This window comes from Ornithodoros turicata, chromosome 10 (genome assembly GCF_037126465.1).
Source record: "Ornithodoros turicata isolate Travis chromosome 10, ASM3712646v1, whole genome shotgun sequence".
Lineage (NCBI taxonomy): Eukaryota > Metazoa > Arthropoda > Arachnida > Ixodida > Argasidae > Ornithodoros > Ornithodoros turicata.
Window position 1 is genome coordinate 25,257,809 of NC_088210.1, and position 24,487 is coordinate 25,282,295.

Below are 24,487 nucleotides of genomic sequence, written 5' to 3' on the forward strand. Positions count from 1 at the left end.
CAGTGTCCAATCCATATCCCGTACAAGCCAATGTGGCGCGTAGTAGTTGGTGTTGTGTCGACTGCCTGCATTTCTGCATATTTTCCAAGTAATTTATAATGGGACGGAAGGCAAATTATTCCGAGAAGCCTAAACGAGGGCCTGGGAGGAAGGCACGCATACAGCCGCCACCCCAGCTTCTGGAATCCTTAAAAGGTTGGTGCAAACCACTCGATAGGCACGCACGTGTTGCAAGGCACGGATCTGTTGATCGCTGACATTTCATCGCTTGATGCGACTACTGTATGACAGCACGATCCCCACTTACTGAGGGAATGTTATTGTTTATTTTTAGCTGAACGGCCTCTTTCCCGACGGGCCCTGAAAAGGTAAACCGTAGCTATATGTTACGATGCCCATAATAATGTGGTAACAGGGCAGCTTGCTTCTACAGGAGACAACAGTCGTTCTCTCTGTCCCTGTCCCTCATACTGTCGCTTTAGTACGATGCGCACTTGTACTGCCGTCACCTTATTTCATGTCGTCCACAGACTTAAGAAGGCACAAACACCGAAATCAGCAGGCGCAGCAAAGAAACACATCAACGAAAAATCAGAAGAAGAGGAGTTGGACGGTAAATTTTGGAAGCTTAGCATGTGTCAGTCATTCGCTGGTGACTTGTCTCACGATCTTGCTACTGTTGCCTTCACATGCTGCTGCAGAAACAAATGATGGAAAAGGCTTCACGGATGATAATAAGAAATGGCTGAAGCCAAAACAGAGTGCCAAGCAGCTGTTGGAATCTGATGAAAGTGGCCAAGAGGAGGAGGTACGTAAGGCGTACCCTTCGCTTCTACCTCAGACGCTGAGCTGCAGTACATGCCCAAGCAATTAAATTGCCACAACAGACTAAATCTCGTGTCTTCAGGAACCTACTAAATTTATGATATTGCAGTCCATGTGTCACACACTGTAGCATTATCCAAAATATTGTTTCTCTGTGTAATGCAGAAGTATCATAAAATTAATCTCTGTCTTTGAGAAGTATAACACCGCAGGGTGCGCAATCTGCGTGATGTTTTAAACCCACCGTGGCACTTTAATGGTGAGTAGGTGACTGCAGATGCATTCTGCTCTATTTCAGTATAACTGTCTCTCACCTGCCTTTCTCTCAGATTCCTTCATCTACGTAAATAATTTCCATTCACAAAATCGGTTCATTAGATTGATTCATTGCTTCGTGGCTTGAATGTCTTGATGGGAGCATATCACTAATTTGAGATCTGCCACACAGGGTGAAGGAATGGATGATGACGAGCCCATAGAAGATGACTTTGGTGGCGATGAATCTGAGGAAGCCGGTGAAAGCTCGGAAGATGAAGAGGTAATGAATGAGATGAGAGTTTTGCAGGCTTCTTCGTGCAGGTTCTGAAATAGGGTGTATTTTCACGATAGCTTCCAATTGAAAGACAATCGAGGAAGTTGCAGAAAAGACAGGAAGAAGATGAGTAAGTTGAGGCGTTCTGCCACCATTCTGCGGTAAACAGTGCACCGCTTTTTTCTGCTCAGAAAATTGGCAGAAGAGGAACTGAAGACAAACATTGCCGAATCAGAAATCATCACCCTACCCAGCGGACAGGAAATTGAAAAAGAGAATATCCTTCTGAATAAGGCTGTTTGAGACTATATTTTAATCGTGCATCGCACTATGGGCTGTACACAACAGTGTTACCATCATCATGCTTTCCTTAATTGAGAACCACAGCATGAGCCTCCAGATCTGGCCTTAATAAGTCAGAGGATCAAAGACATTGTTCACGTATTGTCAGACTTTGGAAAACGAAGAGAAGAAGGAAAGTAAGTTCTCATTTTTTTTTGTCTCACTTTTGTTTCTTGTGGCTTAATTCAGCAGGAGCATGGATAGAAGGACACATTCATATGTGTCCTATGTGTGAACCCCGACCTACTCGATTATAACGACCATGTCATAGGCGTCCCTTCCCAGCATTGCATTTCGAAGCTAGCGATGGCACTACTCATCGGGCCGGTTATTGCTTCCTCATTTTCTACAATACTTTGTACTTCAGCTTACCTTAGCATTTTTGCACATGCGGTGGATGTCCCACGGGAGATGCTTTTTTCTAATGTTGCTTATCATCATCATTCTACGCGTTTTCATAGGAGCTGTTGCTGTCGTCTGCTACCGTATTGTATGTCCATTGCTGCGCGTTCAAAATTCAAATTTCCATTGTTCAATCATGATGTAGATCTCGCGGGCCGACGTGTAGCGCTCATAGCGGATCGTGCGGTTGGGCTCCTCGTAGGGCTTGCCCATTATGACATGGTCCTTATAATCTATTAGGTCGTGGTGTGAACGTGGCTTCAGGGCAGATGCTGAAATTTCACAACTGTTTCGTGTTTACTTTCCTTGCAGATCTCGTGTCGAATACTTGGAAGTGCTGAGGAATGATCTGTGCGAGTACTACAGTTACAATGAGTTTCTAATGCAGAGATTCATGGACTTATTTTGTCCAGCAGAGGTAACTTTATTTGCTCATATAATACATCATAAATTATTTAGGGTTCTGACTGCTCGGATTCATTTGATACGGACGAACACACTGCGGGCTGCATTTACTCTGCTCTTTACTCTGCTCTTTACTCTAGCCATTAGCATTTAGCGTCTGAAAGCACGGTTGGTCGCAGTGTCGAAGATGTACAGTTGCCTCTTATTTGTATAAACATCTGTTTAAATGCTACATATTTCAACTGATAATTGTCTAGTTGACTTTGGTACCCATGCTGTCCATTCTTTTCTGAGTACGTATATGCCTCGTATCACATGTAAGGTGCAGTGTTACATTTTAATTCGCTCGAGATGTCCCGAAAAACTTCATTGCGAGAACGAGGAACTTGATTCTTTAGGGCAGAATCTTCCGAAAGGCTTGTACCCTAAACACAGTGAGAAGAGCACCTTGTTCAGTTCTTACGTCATTGATATTTTATTCATTGATGCAGTTGATTGAGTTCCTGGAAGCGAATGAGGTACCACGGCCAGTCACCATGCGGACCAACACTCTAAAAACGCGACGTCGAGACATAGCACAGGTAATGCTTTTCTATATCTAGAGCCAAACTTTCTCTGTCTTTGTGTTTTGCGGGTAATCGGGAATTCTGGTATCAACTGGGTGGGGCTGTGGCATTGTTTGACAATTAAGGCCTTTCTGAGTTCGAGAAGCCAAGTATTACATTCTAAAGTGCAAAGTGTAGTGCTAAAGCCAATAGAACATGTGACTTTTCAGGTTTTATTAATTAAGTTATTTATTTATTAATTTATTATTGGAGCCTGTCTGAACTCACAAAGTGAAACATGATTTTTACCAGTGAGTCTTAGTCACTCTCAGTTGGTAAGGAATTAAGATAGGACCAGGTAAGGGTACATATATAAGGTAAACCATCTGTAACTGGACTTTTTACCATCATTTATCTCACATAACAACCGTTTTTGCTTTCACATTCAACATGTGCATTTGGTTGATGGTTATCAATGGGGCCTGCAGTTGTATGTGTATGTGCAGTGCAAATTGGCCACGCTGTTAACTGCATAGTAACCACTGAGAAAGAGGGATACAAGGCGAAATTTCACTCTCCTCTGTGACCAGAGAATGTTGCGAAAACAGGGCACCAGATCACACAGCCATCTGTCTCGCAGGACTGGACCTAGCTGTCACATGTTCTCGTGTGCTGGAATCGGGTGCACCGAAGCAACAGAACCGTTCTCTCAGCTATCGTCTGCTTAACAGCATTGACAGAGTTGGGCCTTTTCTCGTGGCTTGCACTGAAAAATACATGATATGCAATTGGTACAAATTATTTTGTTAATATGTTTCCAAGCCAAACATCACTCACATTTCTCAGTAAGTTTACATCAGCAAAGCTTGGTGGAAGTGGCTCTACAGTGCATCAAGGGGGTGTCTTTCCTCTATTCCTATGCTGTTACCCAACGCATAAGTGCAACACGAAAGGTCACGAGACCGTAGCACCATCTGTCACATGGTACGGGAAACCACCTTTTATTTTCTCTCCCAAAGTAACATTCTCTTGTGGCTTGCTCGTGCTCACTCCAATGGGAAGCTTTATCTCCTACCTTTTGTACTCCATGATAGTAAGCCTGGTGCAGTGTCTGTGTTTTTGTCTACAAGGCACACACGCACACACCTTGTTTCGTGACTAAGAGACTTTGTGTGTGCTTCGACTGACTATTGTGTGTTCGGGAAACGGGTTTTACGGTTGCTGCAATTTGATGTTAAAGTGTGCCAGGTATCCCCAGAAATCTGGTGAAGCACTCTCTCTTATTTTTTTCTTCTTTAGGCTCTTATAAACAGGGGAGTGAACCTCGATCCTGTTGGCAAGTGGTCGAAGGTTGGCCTGGTTGTCTACGACTCTCAAGTACCTATTGGTGGGTTTATATTTTGATTTGTGCGCATCCTTGTACAAAGTATTCTAAGATACATTTTCACATTATGTGTGCATTTTGCAAAATGTTCACGTACCTCACAATGGCCAAATTTTACAAACAGATGTGATTCCTGCTTCAAATTGAGCGGGTCTGATTGATTACATCATAAAAGGATAAGCACTGCTTCTGAACTGTGCGAAGGGTACACACTGCAGGCTTTCATCACGCAGAATCACATAGGGCATGCCAGAAAGCAATGTGACACAAAACTGCTTCAAACATAAACGAGTCGTGCTCTCTACCTTTTCTTGAAAAACTTATGCTCGCAAAGTTTCACCTGTACAGCTGTATTTCAGCAAAAATTATTTTGGCTTCCATTTTATGAATGATCAATGTGCTCTGATATAATCATTGAATTCACACATCCACGTTTCAGTCAGTATTGTTTCATATGGGGCGGGGGATGTGTTTATTAAAAAAGAAAAGGAAAGGTAAGCCAGGCAAAAGCCAGCTTAGCATATGGGCTCAGCTGTATAGCCTGTGACACAAGCGCTGAGGAGATGGTGTTTCCGGGGTACATGTGTTCTGCTTGGCAATTGTTAAGTGGCCTGGAAGGGCCAAGATACAGGGGCCTCAGCCCAGAGCTCTACATGCCGTGCCCTCTTCATGTTCATTAATACAAACGATGCTTTTCATTCATTTCAAGGTGCCACACCTGAATACCTTGCTGGCCACTACATACTGCAAGGGGCAGCATCTATGCTTCCAGTTATGGCACTGGCACCACAAGAAAATGAAAGAATCCTTGATATGTGTGCTGCACCTGGAGGAAAGACAACGCACATCGGTATATTATGTTGTGTAAATCCTTTATAGCAAAACCCACCGAATTAAAGAATGACATTTAATGAAAAGACACAAGGAAGTGGGCTTCAAACCAACACCCTTCGCTTTCTGGTTAAATGTGCTAGCAGTTACTCCATGCTATCTGCCATCTCTTCAACACACTAAGAAACACAGGGACATGCATTTGCCATCAGCACTGACATCTTACATTGTTGCCAGTCACACTTATGTTCACACAGACGAACACACTTATGGGCAGCAGCATCTTTCAGCAGCTTTGAGACAGCTGAACTGCTTATAGAAGGTAATGAGAACTTGTAACCCTTGAAACTTTTCTGCTCTTTCACATTGTAGCAGCTTTTGTTGCAAGTCATACAAACAAGTGTCAATAGTTCTCATCACTGCATTAATGGGCATCATGCTGCTGCACCTTCACAAGGGGTGTTTTGAGATGCATTGTCACTGTGGCTGTTTGTGGTCGAATCGTGTGTCCAATTTTGTGGTTTTAGGACCATCAGTAAAGCACAAGAGCGTAACTCTGCTGCTCTGAGTTGTCCTATTGATGTACAGTGCGCACCACTTAGCATACTCCCTAACATGTATAATTTTTTTGTGTGTGTCATCCAGGTGCCCTAATGAAGAACACTGGAATTTTGTTTGCTAATGAAATACACGAAGAACGTTGCAAGGCCATAGTGGGCAACCTTCATCGGCTGGGCATCAATAACACTGTCGTATGCTCTTATGATGGCAGGAAATTTCCTGAGGTGGGTGACTTGGTTATGCTGCCATTATTTGGTCTTCTGTAACTTAGGGGTATACAGGGTCTCTGTATTGAGGAGAGAAGTGACAGGCGAGGTTGGGTGAAAGAAGAGAGACACCACCACTTAAACTTCTGATGTCAGGTAGCATGCTTGGCCTGTACAGCTACTTTTCATTGCATCCTGTCTGTGGAAGTATGAGCAGCCCTGTTTGTGCTACCTGGAGTGTGGGTGGTAATACAAAGCCATTTTTTGAAAATTTGGGGGCAAAGAATGGATTTCAAGAGCCCTAATATAGTGTACAGTTGGGTGAAATCAGGTAGGGGAAAACATGAGATGCTGGACATCTGTGCTGAATGCGCAGTGCGAAGCATTCATTCATCATATTTTAGCCCATGTGAGAATGATGCAAATTGGGGGTTGAAATCGGTTGTGCCAGGTTTCATCCTAAAATACCAGGCTCTGGTTATGCTGCGATATGTATGTGGTAAAGCTCATCTGGCAGCCCTCATCAGGAACATTCCACAGAGTACTCCAACAGAAGATGTGAAAAAATATCGTAGCCTTCTGCCGCCATGTAAGCACGAGTGCTGAGTGTGGTATCTTTTCGTCCATTGCTACCCATGGGTAAAATACTGTGGCACAGCCACGAGGTCCTTGCATAGCAGACGACAGGAAAAGATGCAGATGGCAGCTTCCGATATTTCGACACTGTGCAAATGCTCAACATAACACGTGGTGGAGCTTCTGTCCAGTAAGCAGCTTTTTTTTTTTTCTTTCAGTATACTATTGCGTAGGCATATCGCTAATGTGATTAGTACACGGAAAATGGCATCAGGATATTGAGAGCAATTTAGATCCTCTCCTCGCTACAGTTATTCGAGGTCTCCATATGCCATAAGTTACTCTTACCCTGTATTCACACGAGCAACATTCCTCAGAATACTACTGTGGAAGATGCGAAAAACGCCATAGCTTTCTGCTGTCATGTGAGCTTGAGTGCTCAGTGTCGTGTCTTCACGCACACCGCTAGCCGTTGGGAATCTCCTGCGACGCAGCACGCAAGATAGTTCGTAGCAGAAGACGGGAAAGGTGCTGATGGTCTCATCTGCCAAGTGTCGTCTGTCAAGTGCGCAGTACGCCACTCCCGATGTTACAGCACCGTGTGAATGCTCAACATAGCACAGGACAGAAATTCGGCACCGTGAGCTTTTTCTTCCACTGGGGTCTTCCGCAAGGATGTCGTTCATGTGAATACACGGTTACAGTTCACCTTGCATTGGAAGTCCGTAGTATATGTAAATGTTGTACAAACATAATGAAACAAGATGGGCAGTGGTAATGTTGCGCTGATGAATTAATGTTCTTAATTTTGTAACAGGTAGTGACTGGTTTTGACAGAGTACTCCTTGATGCACCATGCAGTGGCTCTGGAGTAATTTCCAAGGATCAGGCAGTTAAAACAAATAAGGCACGTATCGACGTTGGGACACATGAGATTTTTCTTCTCTTATGCGTTGTTCTTCGAATGTCAGCTGTACTATATCGCACATTAATAATAATAATTCTCTTAGGAAGAAAAAGACATACTGAGGTGTTCGCAGCTTCAGAAGCAGTTAATCCTCTCTGCTATTGACTGTGCAGATTGCAGCAACAACAAGCCTGGCTACATTGTGTACAGCACCTGCTCTGTCTTGGTAAAGTGGTGCTTTTTCCGCCCTTTTGCAATGCAGGTCATCATGACCCATTTTGTCAGGTGGTACAGAGTGAAAAAGTGTAGAAACAGAAAGAAAATAGAATGCAGGTGTCGAATACAATTCTGCAGAGTGTATGTTTTTGTGTATTTTGAGCGCATGTTTATTTACCTGATTTTTACCCCCCCCCCCCCCCCCCCCCCCCCAGATTTAGAAAAAAATATTTCCCCAAAACTTTCAGGCTCTACACATAATGTTGACTGAGCACTAAATATAACGAATCAATAAATTGAGTCCCCCTCTCAGTCCAATAATTTCGAAACACAAGTTCTGGCCTTTCGTGCATTTGCACAAAACTTGGCATACAATTGCTGCACTTCAATTTATGGTGCATCATATCATTTCAGCCAGAAGAAAATGAGTGGGTAATTGACTATGCTCTTAAAAAGAGGAATGTGAAGCTTGTACCTACTGGTCTGGACTTCGGACGTGAAGGAATGACTCGGTGAGCCATTGCTTAGCTTTAGATCAAGGACAGGAGCACATAAATGAGCACGTAATTCTCTTTTGTAGGTATCGAGAGCACCGCTTTCATCCATCAATGAATAGAACACGTCGATTTTATCCACATACTCATAACATGGAAGGTTTCTTTGTTGCCAAGCTAAAGAAGTTCTCCAATGACATTCCAGTAACAGGTAGTGCTTTTGAACAGTTTTTGTACTTCCCTTGCATTATTTATTTATTTATTATTATTATTATTATTTTTTAGGAACTGTGCTTGTGCCTTCTAAGTGGAATTTAAGAGTAGCCAATCAAATATGTTTTTACTGTGTCTCTGTTTTTGTGTTTATGTTTGCATTTATGTTTATGTAATAATATGGTGCCACCTGTGACACTCATGCTTGCAGAAATCCCACAGCTCTGTAGGGTAAATGTGCACTCTTAAAACGTAGCTTCGCCACATAGCAATAGTGAAAGCCAACCATTGCACAAACTCGTACCCTTATCACTCCTGATTTGTGGAAAGTGCAGGGCGTACGCCTTTTCTTGACAATTACCATAACTACGTAAGTGTCACAGAAACGGTGTACGCCTCCCGTTTCTAGCCAATCTGGGGCAGAACGATGTCATTCGAGATGGTGGTTGGCGAAGAGCACGCTATGTGGTAAGGTTCTGTTTTAAAAGTGTGGGCAATGTGGTGCGATTAAAAAAGCTCCTGGACTAGGAATATAAAGAGATAACAACATACTTTATTTAAAATTGGCCACCACCTCCTTTGAAAATGTTGTGACATGTTGGAATGCTTCCTGGAAGTATTGTTTTGGAGCATGTGGCGCGAATCCTCCACAATGTCGAATCGGCAACCCATCAGCCTCATCTTGGAGAAGAAGAAGTCGCAGCCGAAGCTAAAAAGGGTCGCGGGATTGACGCTGTGGAGGCGGCCCAGTATGAATTGCAGCAGGTGCTTCACATGCTCCCAAGAACAGATCTTCCAACCAAAATTCACCTTTCTGTAGCCTCCTCTGCTTAATTTTTTCTCAAGCAAATGGTACACAGATGTTCTACGGTACGGTCCAGTGCGAAGTTTTATTTCCGTACATGTCGCGTGTTAGCCTAATCATTGGTGCATTCCTGTTTTAAGGAGACAATGAAGAAAAAAAAGGAAGTGCCAGTCAAACCCATACCAGTTCAGAGAAGCCACAAAAGACCAGCAAGATCTCAAAAAAGACGTTGAAGGAGGAAGAAACAGAAGAGGCGACAGATAACCTGGAGTCAGTCACGGAGCAGAAGACGGCTAAAAGAAAAAGTGCTCAGCCATCCACAAGTCCCAAGAAGAAAAATAAGCAGAAGAACGAGAAGAGGATATCGGAAGAGAGTGAAGAGGAAAGTCCCAAACTGGCAAAAAAGGAAAAGCCACGAAAAATGTCCAAAAAGCCAAAAAAGAAGTCTTTGGCAGGTGAATAAAGTACTAACCAGAGTTGTAAGATACTGTTCAAACTAGTTCAAAGCAGGTGGGTAGTTTCATTTCTGACAGTTGTCCACTGGTCACGTCCTTAGTTTTCTTTGGCCTTTAGTCTACATATCCTCAAGTGAATGGGTACTGAGTCGATTGTTTTTAGCCAATGGCGTAGCTTTTAAAGAGGCTCCATTTGCTGAAGCACTTTTTTCTCTCTCTGTGGTAGCAGGTATGGTATATACCTGCATTGTGCTCAGATAGGTTTCTTTATGTAGAATAGAAAATTGCAGAGAGAAGTGCCAAAATGTGTAATTTACTGCAATATCATGCAGGCTCTACTGTACCAGGCCTCTTTACATCATGATGGTAAGCTTGACATGCATTATTTTCAGTATAAAGCTTTTTTCCATTCTCAGACTTCAAAATATTTTCTCTGAGCAGTACAGTATGAAATACAGCCCTTGCTTATTTTAATAATACAGGTCCTACGACTTTACCGTGCATAGCTGTTTGGTGCAATAACACACATTCATCCCAGAAAAACAAAGTAATCAATGATGCAGTGTTTATAACCAGATAGAAATAGTTGCCATGCTCTGAATGATCCTGCAGTGTTAAAAAAAAAAACTTCAGTTCCCACTTCAAGATGTAGCTCTATGTAAACCAAACATGGAAAGCAGACTTTGTAGCAGGGGAGACCTTGTGGCCATGTGTCCTTAGCAATGTTCCACATCCATGGGTGCCTCCATGAAGCATTAGGTGGCATGACTGCTATAGCTACTCTGTCTGCAGGTTTTCCTGTCCATTTCAATCTAAGTGATACAGTGGTATTGATAATTCCAGGCTTTCTCACAAGACTTCTGCCATTATACAATAACTTTTTCTAAGATTAATGGGGAGTTTCATCACCAGGGGCAACACTATCACATTGCTGATGTGGGGAATGAAATAATGAGCCCCTTTGCGATAAGGTTCGAAGTCCTATGTCAAAGCTTTGAGGGCACTGCAATCGTGAGGGATAAGGTGGTATTTATTCATACAGATTGACTACTTTACACCCATCCTTTGCATCATCCATGCCCATGTCTTGCACGACACCTTGATTGTTTCCTTCAGTTCAACCATACAAAACAAAATGCAACACCTGCATTCAACAATGCATGGATAAAAATTGAACAGACATTTTATTAAAACTTATTTACACACAAGCTTAACAAACATCGAAGTGGTGACGCATTGTACAAAAACGTGTTGAATGAGTGTCTGCACATAGGAAAACCCTGTGAGTTACGCTGACAATGCTTACGATCAACAAATATGTAGACCTGAGGAGCGTCAGTTCCACCGGAAGACTCATTTCAGGTAGACACCTCGTGTGAGGTCGTCTGGCTCTGGAGTCTTACAGACACCCAGAGAGTTTCCATTGAGTGCAAAGCAGACTGCCGTTTCTGGGCATGCACATGCCATTTGACACCCGTGGCCAATAGACACCTTGGTTTGTGAGCACTGGTCATGACCGGTTGCAGTGGTTCCTGCAATATAAACTCTGCTGAGTTTGAAGTCTGGGACAAACATTTAAAACTAAATATGTCCAGCAGCATTGGCACAATCCCCATGTAAACTGGCTGCAATATAAACTTTTTTTCGTTTTCCCAAGGACAAGTATGCTGCCTGCAACTCTGAGCACGACAAAATGCTGCATTCTGATCCTTTAAAAACAGGAACATTAAAGAATCAATTTGACATCTTTTCACTGAGGAATGCATAGAGGCAATTTGCTCGAAGAGGGCTATGCATAACATTGTAACTGTGATGCGGTGGTGTTGTGGACATTCTAGTGAGGTCCACACACCATGGTGCATCGTAGCATGAGAGCTATGCAAGAGCTCTGCAGAAGACGTCACAAAGGGATGTCATGGTGATTTATTTAAGACCGTGAAATCTACAATTTGTATGTGCTTCTGTGGACAACTTCCATCAGTTTGTGGCCATTACACATCTTGCTAGAGCAGTTCTCACTTACTGCTTCCACATACTCATGGAGGAAGACTATCTGTGTCCTGCTACGTACCTGCTTGGCACTGGGAGCTGGTGGCTTGATCTCTTTGGGTATCGCTGCCAGGACAACGTTGCTCTGTCTTGGGAGGGTTATCCTGTTGTGACGCAGACAGCACGTTTTCTTCCACTTTAGGTTTAGCACCCTCCTTCTGAGGTGCCTTTGAGGTCTTGTCTTCAACTGTAGGCTGCTCTTCCTGCTTTTCTTGTTTCACCTAGAAGTCAAAACATTTACTGCTTCTACCACAGACTAACTACGGAACATCATACATGGGCTGTAGTTTGTTACCTTCTTTACTGTTACGAAGACAGACTGTTCACATTTTAATTTGCACAGTGGTGTAATGCCAAAAGCAAAGCTTTCCACTAGATGATTTCGATGTGTTGCTCAAGTCATCGTGTGCTCCTGAACAAAGGCAGCTTTACTCTACCTTCTGATACCAAAAGCTCAAATTTGGTCAAATATGTATTTGAGACATTGCATACATAGCAAGAACAGTAGAGAACATTGCACATATTCAAGGGCTTTTACTGCATAGTTGGATGCATATTTCACGAGCATTTAGTGCACATCTATCCGCGCTCTAGTCATGACAATTGGTGTGCTTACTCTTCTGCATTCTTCGTGGTAATTTGGCATTTGGAAATGTTTGCAATTACGATGGTCACTTTTGGTTTTGAATCACTTATAACAAACTACTGAAACTTGCATGGAGGTATGAAGGGAGCAGGGTTGGAGCTGGCAGTCACACTAAAGTTCACACACACAGAGCACCAGCGTTCCTTGCTCACGCCGGAGACTTGGTAAACGGAAACCACGGTTGTGGTATCCAATTGTTTTTATGCGTACTAGAGAAAAATACTTTTCGCATGCAGCGAAACAAAACAAACACTTTGTGCACATCTGCCTACCTCTCTGCGTTGTTTCGGCAGCTGTTCCTTGGTCCCTTTCGATTTATGTCCCTTGTTGTAGTCTTGCTTCTTCACGTCTTTCGCCTTGAATTGCTTGCCCTGTTCCTGTGACACCGATCCATGCTGCTGCTGCTTTTTACCCTGAAATTATTATTGGACAACGTACCTGTGTAGAATGCTGCATCACAGCGGTACATAACACACCAATAATCTGTAGAGGAGATGGTGTTCCTTTACGAGAACACTCACTTTGGTCTGTTTCTTGTACTGCTCCTTCTGGTGAGCTTCTCGAGGCTTCTCAGTGACAGTCTTCGTATCGAGCTGTTCTCCCTGTGACAGACTCGGTTCAATGTCCTTTGCTGGTGCTTGCTCATTTCTCGACCTCTTGCCATGCTTTCCTTTATGGCTAGACACAAAGGAAATTTTTAGAGGTTAAAATAGAGAGCCATATATCTATGGCCATCGGTGCTTGTCTAATATCGAGTAAACAATGACAGTTATGATTTTTCATACTTCAGGTGAAGCACTGTGCTAAGAGAGTACTTGAGATATGTGCAACGTGCAGAAAGTACAATTGCATGGTGGCTGCCGATGCTAGAGGCCTTTTAGTCTGTATATTACGGAAGTATGTCTTTGTGGGGTTACACGTACACAAAAGGGTTTAACCCATCGAAGAACAAGTATGAAACGCTTCACAACCGATTGTTAAAAGGTTTATGGCACTTTGGTAGGTGTTTGGTGTATTGGTGCCTTATGGGACAAGAACTTCGATAGATAGTGGTGGATCGCATTACAGTCGGAAACAGTCGTTTTTCGATGTGTCGTACTTGGGGAGGTACTAACCCTCAAGCACATGTACGCGTCAAGCTTAGAGGTGCGAGAGCTGCGGCCATTCCCATAGTTTAGCTGTCTGCGCAGCTCCGCGGTTTCCCTCTCTCCCCTATTGCGCGTGGAACGATCTCATTGGTCACTCTCCCACATAAGGGGGTAACTCCACGGTTGAGGTGCACGGCTATGTATGCTGCGGCAAAGACTTGTGCACTAACGCAAACCGCGTACATTTCTGGAGCCCGGGGATCCAGTGAGAGGAAATCACGCTCTTCGCGCGTGTGCCTTCCCTCACATCTATTTTTTAGTTACTTTCTCGAGTCAGAGTTACACGAAGTAAGCAAAATCGCGCAAATGTATTCAGAAGAAACTCACTCACGCGTCGAATTGGGTTAACAGATTGCTCTGAATGTCTGATGCAATCGCGAAAAGGAAGATATGCAGTGCAACCCGAAACGTTTCCTTATTTAGAGGTTTAGCAACACCAAGGGTCGATCCCAGCAGCTCCAGAAGGAAAACCCATTCAAATATTGAGGACGGCGGAAGAGCGCCACCAATTATGTGCCACACCCGCCAAAAACGGAAGAACATGTTCGTCAATCAGGTAAAATAGTAGCTCAAGAGCCATAAAGCACCAAATCGTCGTCATCGATCAGATAGAAAGAAGGGGGTTTCGACCTCCTCTATTAGGCGGTGGCGCTAATGGATTGTAGGAGAATAGGTATGCTCTTTACCGCGTGTTCACATGAGCGACATCCCCCCACCGAATATTCTATTCAAGGAGAAAAAAAAGTTCCGCTGCGGGTGTCATGTTGAGCATCCGCACTGTGCCGGAATATCGGAAGTGGCGCAGTGCGCACATAGAGTGTAGTCTGACGGTCTGGGTCTTTTGTTGTCGCCTGCTACAGAACATCTTGTGTTTGCGCCGCAGCATACATCCCGCGGTTAACTGCGCACGAAAAGAAACTGCAGCAGCAGAAAGCTATGACGTCTTTCACATCTTCCACGAGAGTATTCTAGAGAATGCCCCCCCCCCCCCCGGGTTCCATTTGTGTAGAGCACTCAAACACTTTTTTCTTTAGCCGCATCTGGCCCTTTTTCGGTGGGACACCCTGTATCTGTGCAATCGAACTTACAAAAGACTGTCGGAGAAAGCAGCCGCTGACGACCGGCGCGATCCTCGCGTGACGCGGAAAGTGCCCCCAGAGCCTTTTTGTTTCTTTGTATGCTTGAGCTGTGTCGCCGTACGTCACTGGTCACGTGAGGGGGAGTAGCATACGTCACTCCGCGATGCGCTCTTTTCACGAGGAGAATTTTTCAAAGGTGGGGGGGGGGGGGTGCAACAGAGCCCTCGCACTTGCTTTGTAGATCGCCTGCGCTGATCGTTCTTTCGAAGAAACTCCTTTTATCCGTTGGAAAACATTCTACACCGAAAAAAAAAATAAAAAAATTGGGGTGTGATAAAGAGGCGGGGGCAACCTTCCTATGCGGGAGATTGTGTTCGGCACACAACCAGCGCGGTTCAGAAACAATGACACCGATTGAGACCATCTTTACAGCGGCTTTTATTGGCTCGCACAGTGTAAATCTCTACGGGTGAAAGCCTTCGACATTTTGTCCCGAGAAAATAAAGTTTCACGATTACGAGCGAGATTCTTAGAAACGAAAGACGCGAACATTCTGACGGCTTCCAACGTTGCAGACGGAATGTCATCGGGTGTTCGTCCCCCCCCCCCCCACCCTTTCTTTTACAAGCAGTTCCCGCAGCTCCCTTTCCGTAGTAAATTTCTTCCCAGCAGCGACAGTATCCACATTTCTACATCGATCTCAATCCCCAGTTTTCCTTTTTGGCCGCGCGTAAGCGATGTTTCCCCGCATTCCGCTGAACTCCCGTAGCCAGCAATCCCAGGAGGCGCGCGGCAAAAATCCAATCTCAACCTTCCTTGTGGATGTCTGCCTGTGACAAAGAGACGGCTGACGCGCCGAATGAGGTGGCCAGCAACTAACGCTTTCGGGTTTGCAGAGGTGGCGGAAAGCGTAACAAGTCACTACTACACAAAAGTAGAGCAATCTGGAGCAATGGAACTCATTTAATTACCTTCCAATACATATTTTGGCACAGCTTTTTTTTTTTTTTTTTTCAAGCAAAGACCTTCAAAGAATGGCCTCGTCGTGCACTGCTGTATACTTATGTGTTAATTGTGCACCACACCGGATAATGACGGGTTTAATATGAGCATAAAAGCTCTGCATGCATCAGCTGTATGGAAGACAGCTTGCGGATTAGTTATGGGTTATAGCTATAAGAGTCATTCGCGGCGGATAGGACGTGTACTTTGTGGCTTTGTGTGATGCGCTTACCGGAGCACACAGCACAATAGGTCTCCTAATTGGACGCCGTTGTCATGGCAATTTGATTAGCCCCGAGGTGGATTTATAAGTGTGGCCGCTGTGCGAGATCGTAAACGCAGCGACACCTGCCCCCACCATACAAACAAGAGGAAGCTCGTTTTCGCTGAAGTAGGACATTGTGGCCAAACAAGCACTCTGGATGTGCTATTAGCGTGTTTTAGTGCATGGTACGCTATCGCCTTTGCGTACGTAAGGGATAGCGTAGTGGATCTGCGCAAAGCTCGCGTTATGTTTTGCGCGTGCGCCGCACAACCAACGCTATCTCTTACGTGCGCAAAAACGATAGCGTATGATGCGCTAAAAATCATTGTTAGCTTTTTGTGTTGGAGGCGGAGAGGCACGCCGGGCTTCAGTTCTACCTTCATTTCTGCTTGTTTGAATGTAGAATATACGGCGATTCCAGTTGAAGGATACAGCCAACGCTAGCCAGCGCCACGTATACAACGCATCATCGCTGAAACGACATGACAGTCATTAGGTGTTGGCCAATCATGATCGTGCTTTCGGTGACCGTAGCTATGGAGACGAGCCGCCACCGCGTGGGCAACTTTGGTAGGCACAGAGAGCTTGTGTTTGAAATCGTCTGCGGCGATTAGCTGGGGCCATAGGCTCGGACACACGACATTGAGTTTCTTCGTGTATTCACACGAGCGACATCCCCAAATATTGTAGAGAAAAAAGAAAGAAAAAAAAAGAACAAGGGTATTCATGGGACGGGTGTTGTACCGCGTCTTACGTTGAACCTTCGCAGGGCACCTGAATATCTGGAGTAGCGTCCCGCACACATAGCAGACGATACCGTCGGCTCTGTCGTCTGCTACGAAATATCTAGAGGATGAGCTGCCAAGACATTTCCCATGATTAGAAGAGCACGAAAAGTGATGACATTGGGATGTCGCGTGCATGTGGCAGCAAAAACCCGTGATATTTTGCACATCTTGCGTTGGAGTACTCTGGTTGGTCGTCGGTCGATTGATTGACTGGATGTTGTCTGGCGCAACAACAGCAAAGGGAGTATCCTGGGAGATGTCGCTTGGGTGAAAAAAAGAAAAAGTATGTGTCCACTTTGTGAAGGAGTGAGATGAGATAATAAGCAGGTCATCTATGTCTCGGTGGCGTTGTTACTGTCCGTTTGTGCTGTGATAACGTCGACCCTCCCCCCCAGTACATACACCTTACATTTCTGATACGAGAGCGCCCTGTTCCATCAAAAGCAGATCCAATCGAACCAAGCAGAGCGACTGCGTGCGTACGTACGTTACGCCGCTGAGATATTCAGCTCGCCCATATTATGCTGCATATTTCAGCTTCCCTATGCGGTCTCTATCGGAACCCGGAAATGGATATGTACGATGTGTTGCGGAAGCAACAATGGTTCGATCGTCAATTCGACGAGCAAAACGAATTCTATATAGCATGAAACGCGCGCACTTTCTTTTACCTCACCAGAGATCGCACACGCGAGTAACATTTCACTCGACGTTCAAGTGTTCGACCCGCGTTCCTTGAGCCATTTCCGTCTCATGATAGAGAATTTTATGATACCTGGAAAGAAAAAAAGATAGGTATCCCGCTCCGGCATAGGTTGAACACGTTTCCGATTCGGGCTTTACGACGGCATGCTCTTAGCACGAAGCCACCATAATGGTCACAGAAAATTGGGTTTGTTCCAGAAGATTTCGTGCTCCTTAACGACACTTGTTTTTTTGTTTTATGTGTTTTATTTTTGTCCCGATGTTTATCTACTTTTCTTTTTTTTTATTGTCTCAGGAAAGGGCAGAATTGTTACCGCTGCCGGACGAGCGAGAAAATAATAAAAACCGAAAGAAAAACTGGTTTGAAAGCAACTTCCGGTCCCCGAAGGGTGGAAGCAACGTGGACGCACGAAGAAACTTTAGAGCTCATTGTTTAACCTTCTCAGCACTTGAGGACGCTGTGGACGCAGCTAGAGTGGCGAAGTGCGACTCAAGTGAAAGGAAGGCCAATAGGCCATTGCCTTGTAGTGTGGCGCCGGTGGACGCAAACTGTGCTCTCGCACGCAAGGGTGTTTTACGAAGCAGACTGAAGGTTTATAGCTTTAGATGAGAAGCTACTCAGACTCACGCCAGAATAGTACGTGATGATGTACAGCAAAGTGAGGTAATATCGGCGACATCGTAGTACGTAGAAGAGCAATGTGCAAGTATCCAGCGACAGAGATTCACAACAGAAAGAAAGACTGTTGAGAGCATCTCAATTTTGATGACACGAGACATTCGTGCAGAAGGCTGCACTTCTTCAGGAGTGCAGCCTTCTGCACGAAAGTCTCGTGTCATCAAAATTGAGATGCTCTCAACAGTCTTTCTGTTATATCGGCGAGTACAGTATCACTGACAAGTACCGTCGTCTACATTTCGCCCCCAGGGGCAAGATGGGAAATTTGTGCCCCCCCCCCCCGTATTCCTGCTCCCCGAAAGTTGCCTTTTTGCGCCCCTTTGGTCGGGCTCAGGGGGGAAGTTGCCCCCCCCCCCCTGCCGTAGACGCCGGCCTTGTGACTAACCTTTGCAATATCAGCCCCTGAACAGTATTTTGCTAGAGTAATCTGCACACTTACTCAGCTGGACTCTCGCCCTTCCTCCCTATCAAAATTGCTTGGTCCCTGACTGAATCCAGCCTACCCACGCTCTGCTCTCAAAGTTCTTTTGACCTTTCTGGACACAATCGGACTTCTATCCTTACTGTGAAGGGGTTCATTATTGCATTCCCCACATCACCACCAGCGATGGGGTAGAGTATCGCCTTTGGCGACGAAATTCCCCCATTCATAATCTTAAAATAAAGTTGTTGATTTAGAGTTTACGAGCCCTTCGATTAGATCCACCTTGGATATGAACTCGTTCATTGAACCGGCGAAATAGCGGCCTGAAAAAGCGCAGATCCACATCGACATTGCAGGCAAAGCACGCTTTACAGAAGCAGCCGCTCACCCCTTGTCATGGTACTGTCCCTGGTGGCCTTCGTGTCGACGCTCTTTGTGGTGGTGCTTCTTGTATCCCCCGTGGTGATGGCTCTTTGTAACTTCCCGACCTTCCTGCTGTTGCTTTTTAGCTTCAGCCAGCTGTAGCAGTGCCACGCAAAGCAACGCGGCCGCTAGGAGTACCACACACGTCCGCATGTTCTTCCGCTATGTCACCTTGCTCGTATAACCCTGCGACAGACAAAAACGGTCCTTGTATTCGATATCCGTGTACTCACCACGTGTGAATACAACAATACAATCTATCTACGACGACTGGCGTCGTAGGCACTAACAACGTCACACAACAACAGCTTCCTTGGACCGTGTGGAGCGAGACATTGTAGCGAGTTTCAGTGAATCGTTTTTCCTCAAACGACTCATGAGAAGGGGAAGTGACGCAGAATGTAATCACCTGATTGGGTCGTGACAAAACCGTTCGCGAACAGTTTGAATGAAAACGATTTACTGAAACTAGCTATTAAAAGGTTGCACTTCAACAACACAAGGATACAACCTTCATTGTCAGTGAGGATCACGGCGGCATACATGATGATTAATTGATGAGAACGAGATGATGAAGTCACACGCGCGCCCATATAAGGAATATTACCCATACAGGGTTCGTGTATGTTATAGCAAGGACAACGCAACTAAGGCGAGCGCTGCGCTTGTGAAACTGTGTGCCGGCACAAGATTTATTATGGAAATTAATGTTCTGAGACGAACACAGGAACACTGAACCGGCAATCCAGAAGATGTGGGTTAGAGTCATTTCAGCTGGCCAACCTTTTTCAGTAACTGCCCTCTTGCGCAAGATGTATCTCCAGCTTCGGTTTTAAATGCCAAGAACACTCACGACCGATTGCATCTGTCATCTACAGCCTCCGGTTAAATATTCCTTCGGTCGCTACCTGTTCAAACTCGGGAAAGCTTCCTCTCGCAACCGTTACGAATAGTAGCAGATGAGGAAGGTAATTAAACCTCAAACGTGCTTATATTACGATGAATATCGTCGCGAAGCCCGAAGCCCAGCGCTCCAACATGAGCCGAAGAAGTACAACTTTTGTCACGTGCGATATAACACGCTATGGTTGTTACGTGCACTATCAACAGATCAAGGACCTTCAGTTGGTCATAAGCACTCGACGTAAACAATTACGATAAATATGAAGCTGCCAAATCAGAGCACCAACGTGATACTTAACACTTCAAAGGAACAAGGCGATTGACTTATGTTTTCGCAACAGTTATCCCGATCCTATATCCTATCCTGCTATAAACTTAATCCTGTCATGTACTTCTATCCTCCTATCTCATATGCTACGATGGTTGATACCATTTCTGCGCGCCCTTGAACCCATAGAACTAACATTGACAAAATCTCACCGGACAGCATAAAGAGCTTTTCCCGATATCAAACCCCTACTTTAGAATTCACGCCGAAACACGATACAGAAAAGCCACTGTGTGTGTGTGTACTGTACTGTCACGTTTGATGCTGTGCACGCTAGACAGAATACCACTATGCACGCGACAATTTCGAATGCACGTATATACGAGCACTTTCCGCTTATCGCATCTACGCATGGTATATTCTTTGCATGGAGCTCCCCACCCGTTTAAAAGGTATAGGGAGGGAGTTAAAGAATGCGCTACAAGAAACATCTCGGGAGAGCATCGTACTTGCGATATGCGTGCGGAATTGTTGGGGGGGGGGGGGGGGAGCCTCAAGAGCAGTCTCTTCGGGTAAGGAAGCTCAGAATCGTAGACATTCATTGCACAAAGATACAGTGTCAGACCCTGGAGAAATGGATCCGCAGTTGAAGACTGCTCGCAGTTGGAAACAAGGTGTGTATGTGTGAATGATTAATGCTATGCGTTGCGGAGGAGATGAAATTGCGGTTGGGTTGTTTCACCGGCAGTATGTTCGGCCGCGGAGAAAGCAAGTTCTTCGTGGAAGGCGTAAATTCCTGGCGATAATTTTGAACCGCGCCTCCTACAGACATTCCCGTGCAACGCTTTGTTTCAACTGAAGCGTGCGCGGGGATGCACATAGATTTAGCGTCCCGGAAAGCTTTGATAGCATATACGCGTAAGCACATCAAGTTAGGAACAGACTGCTTTCAGCATATTCTCGTGATGACGCGAATATCAGGAGTGAGCCCTAAAGGAAGCAGCTGGCACTACACCGAGAAGCTACTCATGAAATATGATTTCCTAGTTAGCATCACTTCTGGCTGGCACGAGGCAATTAAGGAATTTCGCGGTCCCAGCTGCTAGCGTTATATAGCGCACTGGTCGTCCCAACTGTTAGTAGACTTTCTAAACGAGACTTTGAATACTTCCAGTGTTGGTCCAGGCTATAGACTAAGTTCCAAAGTACCTCTGATAAGTGAGCAAAATGGAAGCGAGATAAAGTGCGGAGCGTTCGCAAGAGGATCTCGCTGGCAGGACGACGTAAACAAAGCACTTTGCTTAACATCAAGTACACCATACAGTGTCTAATTAGAATGCGCTGTCACAACGCGTACGTTTAGGTTATCTTTGTATCAGCAAGATCAAGTTCGAAATGAGCCGATAATTTGGCGAGAGCTTTAACTACAAAAAAAAAACTAGAACATAAAAGTACTGGAACGATAGCGTAAGGCCGGTTTCACACTAACGTTTTTCTCGTCAGTGTTTTTCACGGAGCCAAAACGGACCCATTGAAACCTACGGGGCTCGATTGTCCTTAGGTTCTATTTTTGGAGTAAACGGACGAGGAAAATGTTAATGTGAAATGGGTCTAAGGGCCACATACATAAAATAAAAAAAAATAAAGAAGTGACGTTTGTGTGCGCCGACGATAATGGCAGAGGCCTGCGACGCGTTCACACATTTTGTTTCCAAATATTGCGACATTTCGAAGTCTAAGATTGTCACTTTTTCTACTTCACTTCTGCATTGTGTTAAAATTCAACGAGTTAACGAACTCATTGAATTTTAACACAATGCAGAAGTGAAGTAGAAAAAAGTGACAGACTTCGAAATGTCGCAATATTTGGAAACGAAATGTGTGAACGCGTCGCAGGCCTCTGCCGTTATCGTCGGCGCACACAAACGACAATGGCTTTTTTTTTTTTTTTTTACACAAGTATCGTAGAACTCGTTATTACGAATCGTTGGAGAGGTCAAACACGTGTTTTGCCACGCGAGGGCAGTCTCAGGGTCAGTGTCACCATAGGTGGCAATAAGTATCACGCGTATGAGCTATGGTCTATCACGTGATACTATAGTCACGTGCATCCGGCTATTAATACACCAGTTGCAGTAAGCGTTTGAAATCTATCGTAACTTCGTTAGACTCAATTTCCTGAATCGGTCACTTTACTAGCTGCAGACAGAGACGTATCTCAAGGCAAAAACGTGAAGAACGCCGCTTGCAGCGAATGTCTGACTGTTGGATAGGGGCGTAGGGGCCCACGTGGCAAGCCGCACACAACGTGAGCTAAGGAGTAGCAAGCTAACCTCTCCGCACGCCCATAACGAAACAAAGCCTAGACCTGAAACATTTACTGTGAATCCAGTCCGAAGCTGAAATAGCTTTGCTTATTGCTTCAAGTATCGTTGGCCGCTGATATACATCAGTTGCAAGCATTATTGGCCGCTGCATCTCCGCCCGAAACGTCATGTTTCCAATACACCATGATACAAATATAGGCCAGTAAATTAAAAAAAAAACAAGAAAAAAAAACTGTTCCATACCTTTTCTAACGGTCGCAATACCTGACTCTCACACCGAGCCTGCTTATATTAGGACGTCTCGATTCACAATGGCTATCGAGGTTGCAGACAGTCGTGCAGTACTGCTGCCAAGAAACGAACTGGGCAACAAGGGAGCTGATAAGATTGACGTCAACTACTGGATGTTTCCTGAGGGCGCTATTGTCTTCAACATGATAAGGGACGAGACACGGGATCAAAATACGTCAGGGCGATCTCGTGTCTTATCTAACGTAAACTATTTGTAGAAACCAACACGCAGTTGGCGGAATTACCCGTGATAGGACACTTGAAATCTACCAATATGTATAGATGGCCTTCACCCTCAATTGCGTAAGAAGCAAGAAAACGGTATGAACACATTCGACAAGAGGAGTATTAGTGCGTCACTCCCCACGTGATACTTTCCCCATGCAAGCTATTGACCGGACGACCCCTAAGTATAGAGTTACACAGTAATTGTTTTTGTATGTAAACAAAAACCGTTTTCTCATTCCGCAGGCTCAACTGGTCCGTGTAATAGCAGTGTCGAAAAATGTGTTTACAAAACGCTCATCTGCAGTATTGTTTTAAACGAAATACGTCCCCATGAAGTGGTGTTTTCTGCAAAATATGCCCTTCGAAATTGCCCTTTTTAGCAGAGCTTGCGCCATTTAAGGGGGTAGTTTACAAAACACTTCACGAAAGTGTGTGAGGGGGCGTCGACAAATATTGGGGGGTGGTATGGATAAATCACCGAATGATGGATACAAGAACAGTTTTAATGAATTACGAGCTTTCATGCATAATCTATTCACCGCGGGAGTATATTAAAACCGAGCTTTCCAAATCCGCTTCCCCTTTATACCAGTGTCCCAAACTATAACGCAAAGAGCGGCGCTAGTCTTGCGCATCTATCTACTAAGGCACCTAATCTTCCCCCATGTGTGTCTTTCATCTCCACCACCCGAAACCTCCATCGCAGTCGTATATATAGAAGAATTCTTATGCGCATAAACCCGCACGGCGAAGGGAGCCCCAGCCAGGTTTTAATATCTCATAGCCCGCCGCCGGCAATTATAAGACGTGGCACCGTACACTCTGTCATCACGAACGGCTACAAAACAGCGGGGGGTCCCACAGTCCAAACGCGCGAGCAATAAACATTGCTCGGGAAGGAAATATAAATATAGGGCGATGGCCTTTATTATTTCACCGGGATTTTTTTTTTTTTTTTATGACGCCGTCGTGGATTGGAAAAATGTGAGTGAAGGATGATGTGATTTATGTGGAAATGGCTTTTCCTTCGGCAGAACAGCCATTTTCTTGGTGGCAGCTTTTTTATTTTCATTTATTGACGCGCGTGTTTCGCGTGTTTCTTCGTGGAATTCAGCTACTATGCAGCAAACCAAAGAACGCTTGGTGAGATAATTCAATATGACTTTGTCACAGTCGGCTATATACTGTAGTATATTTTTGACTGAAGCTTTACACATTTCGAAACAGGCAAATGGAATACACTATCACCACAACCCTCAACCTGGACATACTTATACGAATATTAAAAATGAAAATCGAAATCAAATTAAATTTCTACTCTTAATAAAGTGAGGTTTCATCGTAATTCTGGTCGACGTTTCCCCACACACAGTGCGGAAATTCTCCCGATCTTAAGATAGATAAGAAAATTAAAGAAAAATAAAGCTTGAAAAGTTGAGCACCCATACAGTTGCTACTGATGTACTGAGAGGAAATACTGCTAAACGGCACCCAGGGTAAAATCAGGGGGGTTATATTCGTACTTCTCCAACCAGCAGATAAAATGAAACAATAAGTTATCAG

General features: G+C 44.7%; 2 protein-coding genes across 3 annotated transcripts in view; one reads left to right on the plus strand and one right to left on the minus strand.

Moving 5' to 3' along the window:
- Positions 1-24,487, plus strand: part of LOC135371213 (probable 28S rRNA (cytosine(4447)-C(5))-methyltransferase) — a 25,129-nt gene continuing 642 nt past the window's right edge. The window contains exons 1-19 of the mRNA XM_064605282.1: positions 1-195; positions 335-368; positions 531-613; positions 690-808; positions 1,274-1,363; positions 1,435-1,487; positions 1,549-1,634; positions 1,743-1,836; positions 2,414-2,519; positions 2,998-3,087; positions 4,351-4,438; positions 5,145-5,285; positions 5,912-6,051; positions 7,427-7,516; positions 7,620-7,742; positions 8,147-8,244; positions 8,313-8,437; positions 9,385-9,699; positions 10,032-10,065. Of these exons, the coding sequence (XP_064461352.1) occupies positions 99-195; positions 335-368; positions 531-613; positions 690-808; positions 1,274-1,363; positions 1,435-1,487; positions 1,549-1,634; positions 1,743-1,836; positions 2,414-2,519; positions 2,998-3,087; positions 4,351-4,438; positions 5,145-5,285; positions 5,912-6,051; positions 7,427-7,516; positions 7,620-7,742; positions 8,147-8,244; positions 8,313-8,437; positions 9,385-9,699; positions 10,032-10,063 (2,004 nt within the window). The 5' untranslated portion in view covers positions 1-98 and the 3' untranslated portion in view covers positions 10,064-10,065. The remainder of the gene's footprint in view (positions 196-334; positions 369-530; positions 614-689; positions 809-1,273; positions 1,364-1,434; positions 1,488-1,548; positions 1,635-1,742; positions 1,837-2,413; positions 2,520-2,997; positions 3,088-4,350; positions 4,439-5,144; positions 5,286-5,911; positions 6,052-7,426; positions 7,517-7,619; positions 7,743-8,146; positions 8,245-8,312; positions 8,438-9,384; positions 9,700-10,031; positions 10,066-24,487) is intronic.
- LOC135371212 (putative uncharacterized protein DDB_G0271606) overlaps positions 10,865-24,487 on the minus strand; it is a 27,177-nt gene continuing 13,554 nt past the window's right edge. Inside the window, exons 1-6 of one of the 2 annotated variants that reach the window (XM_064605280.1) lie at positions 22,649-22,799; positions 18,873-19,093; positions 12,916-13,072; positions 12,667-12,807; positions 11,771-11,969; positions 10,865-11,231 (exon numbers count right to left, since the gene is read on the minus strand). In XM_064605280.1, the coding sequence (XP_064461350.1) occupies positions 11,053-11,231; positions 11,771-11,969; positions 12,667-12,807; positions 12,916-13,072; positions 18,873-19,060 (864 nt within the window). In that variant the 5' untranslated portion in view covers positions 19,061-19,093; positions 22,649-22,799 and the 3' untranslated portion in view covers positions 10,865-11,052. Of the gene's footprint in view, positions 11,232-11,770; positions 11,970-12,666; positions 12,808-12,915; positions 13,073-18,872; positions 19,094-22,648; positions 22,800-24,487 lie in introns of those variants that run through there. The other variant, XM_064605281.1, reaches the window with a different exon arrangement.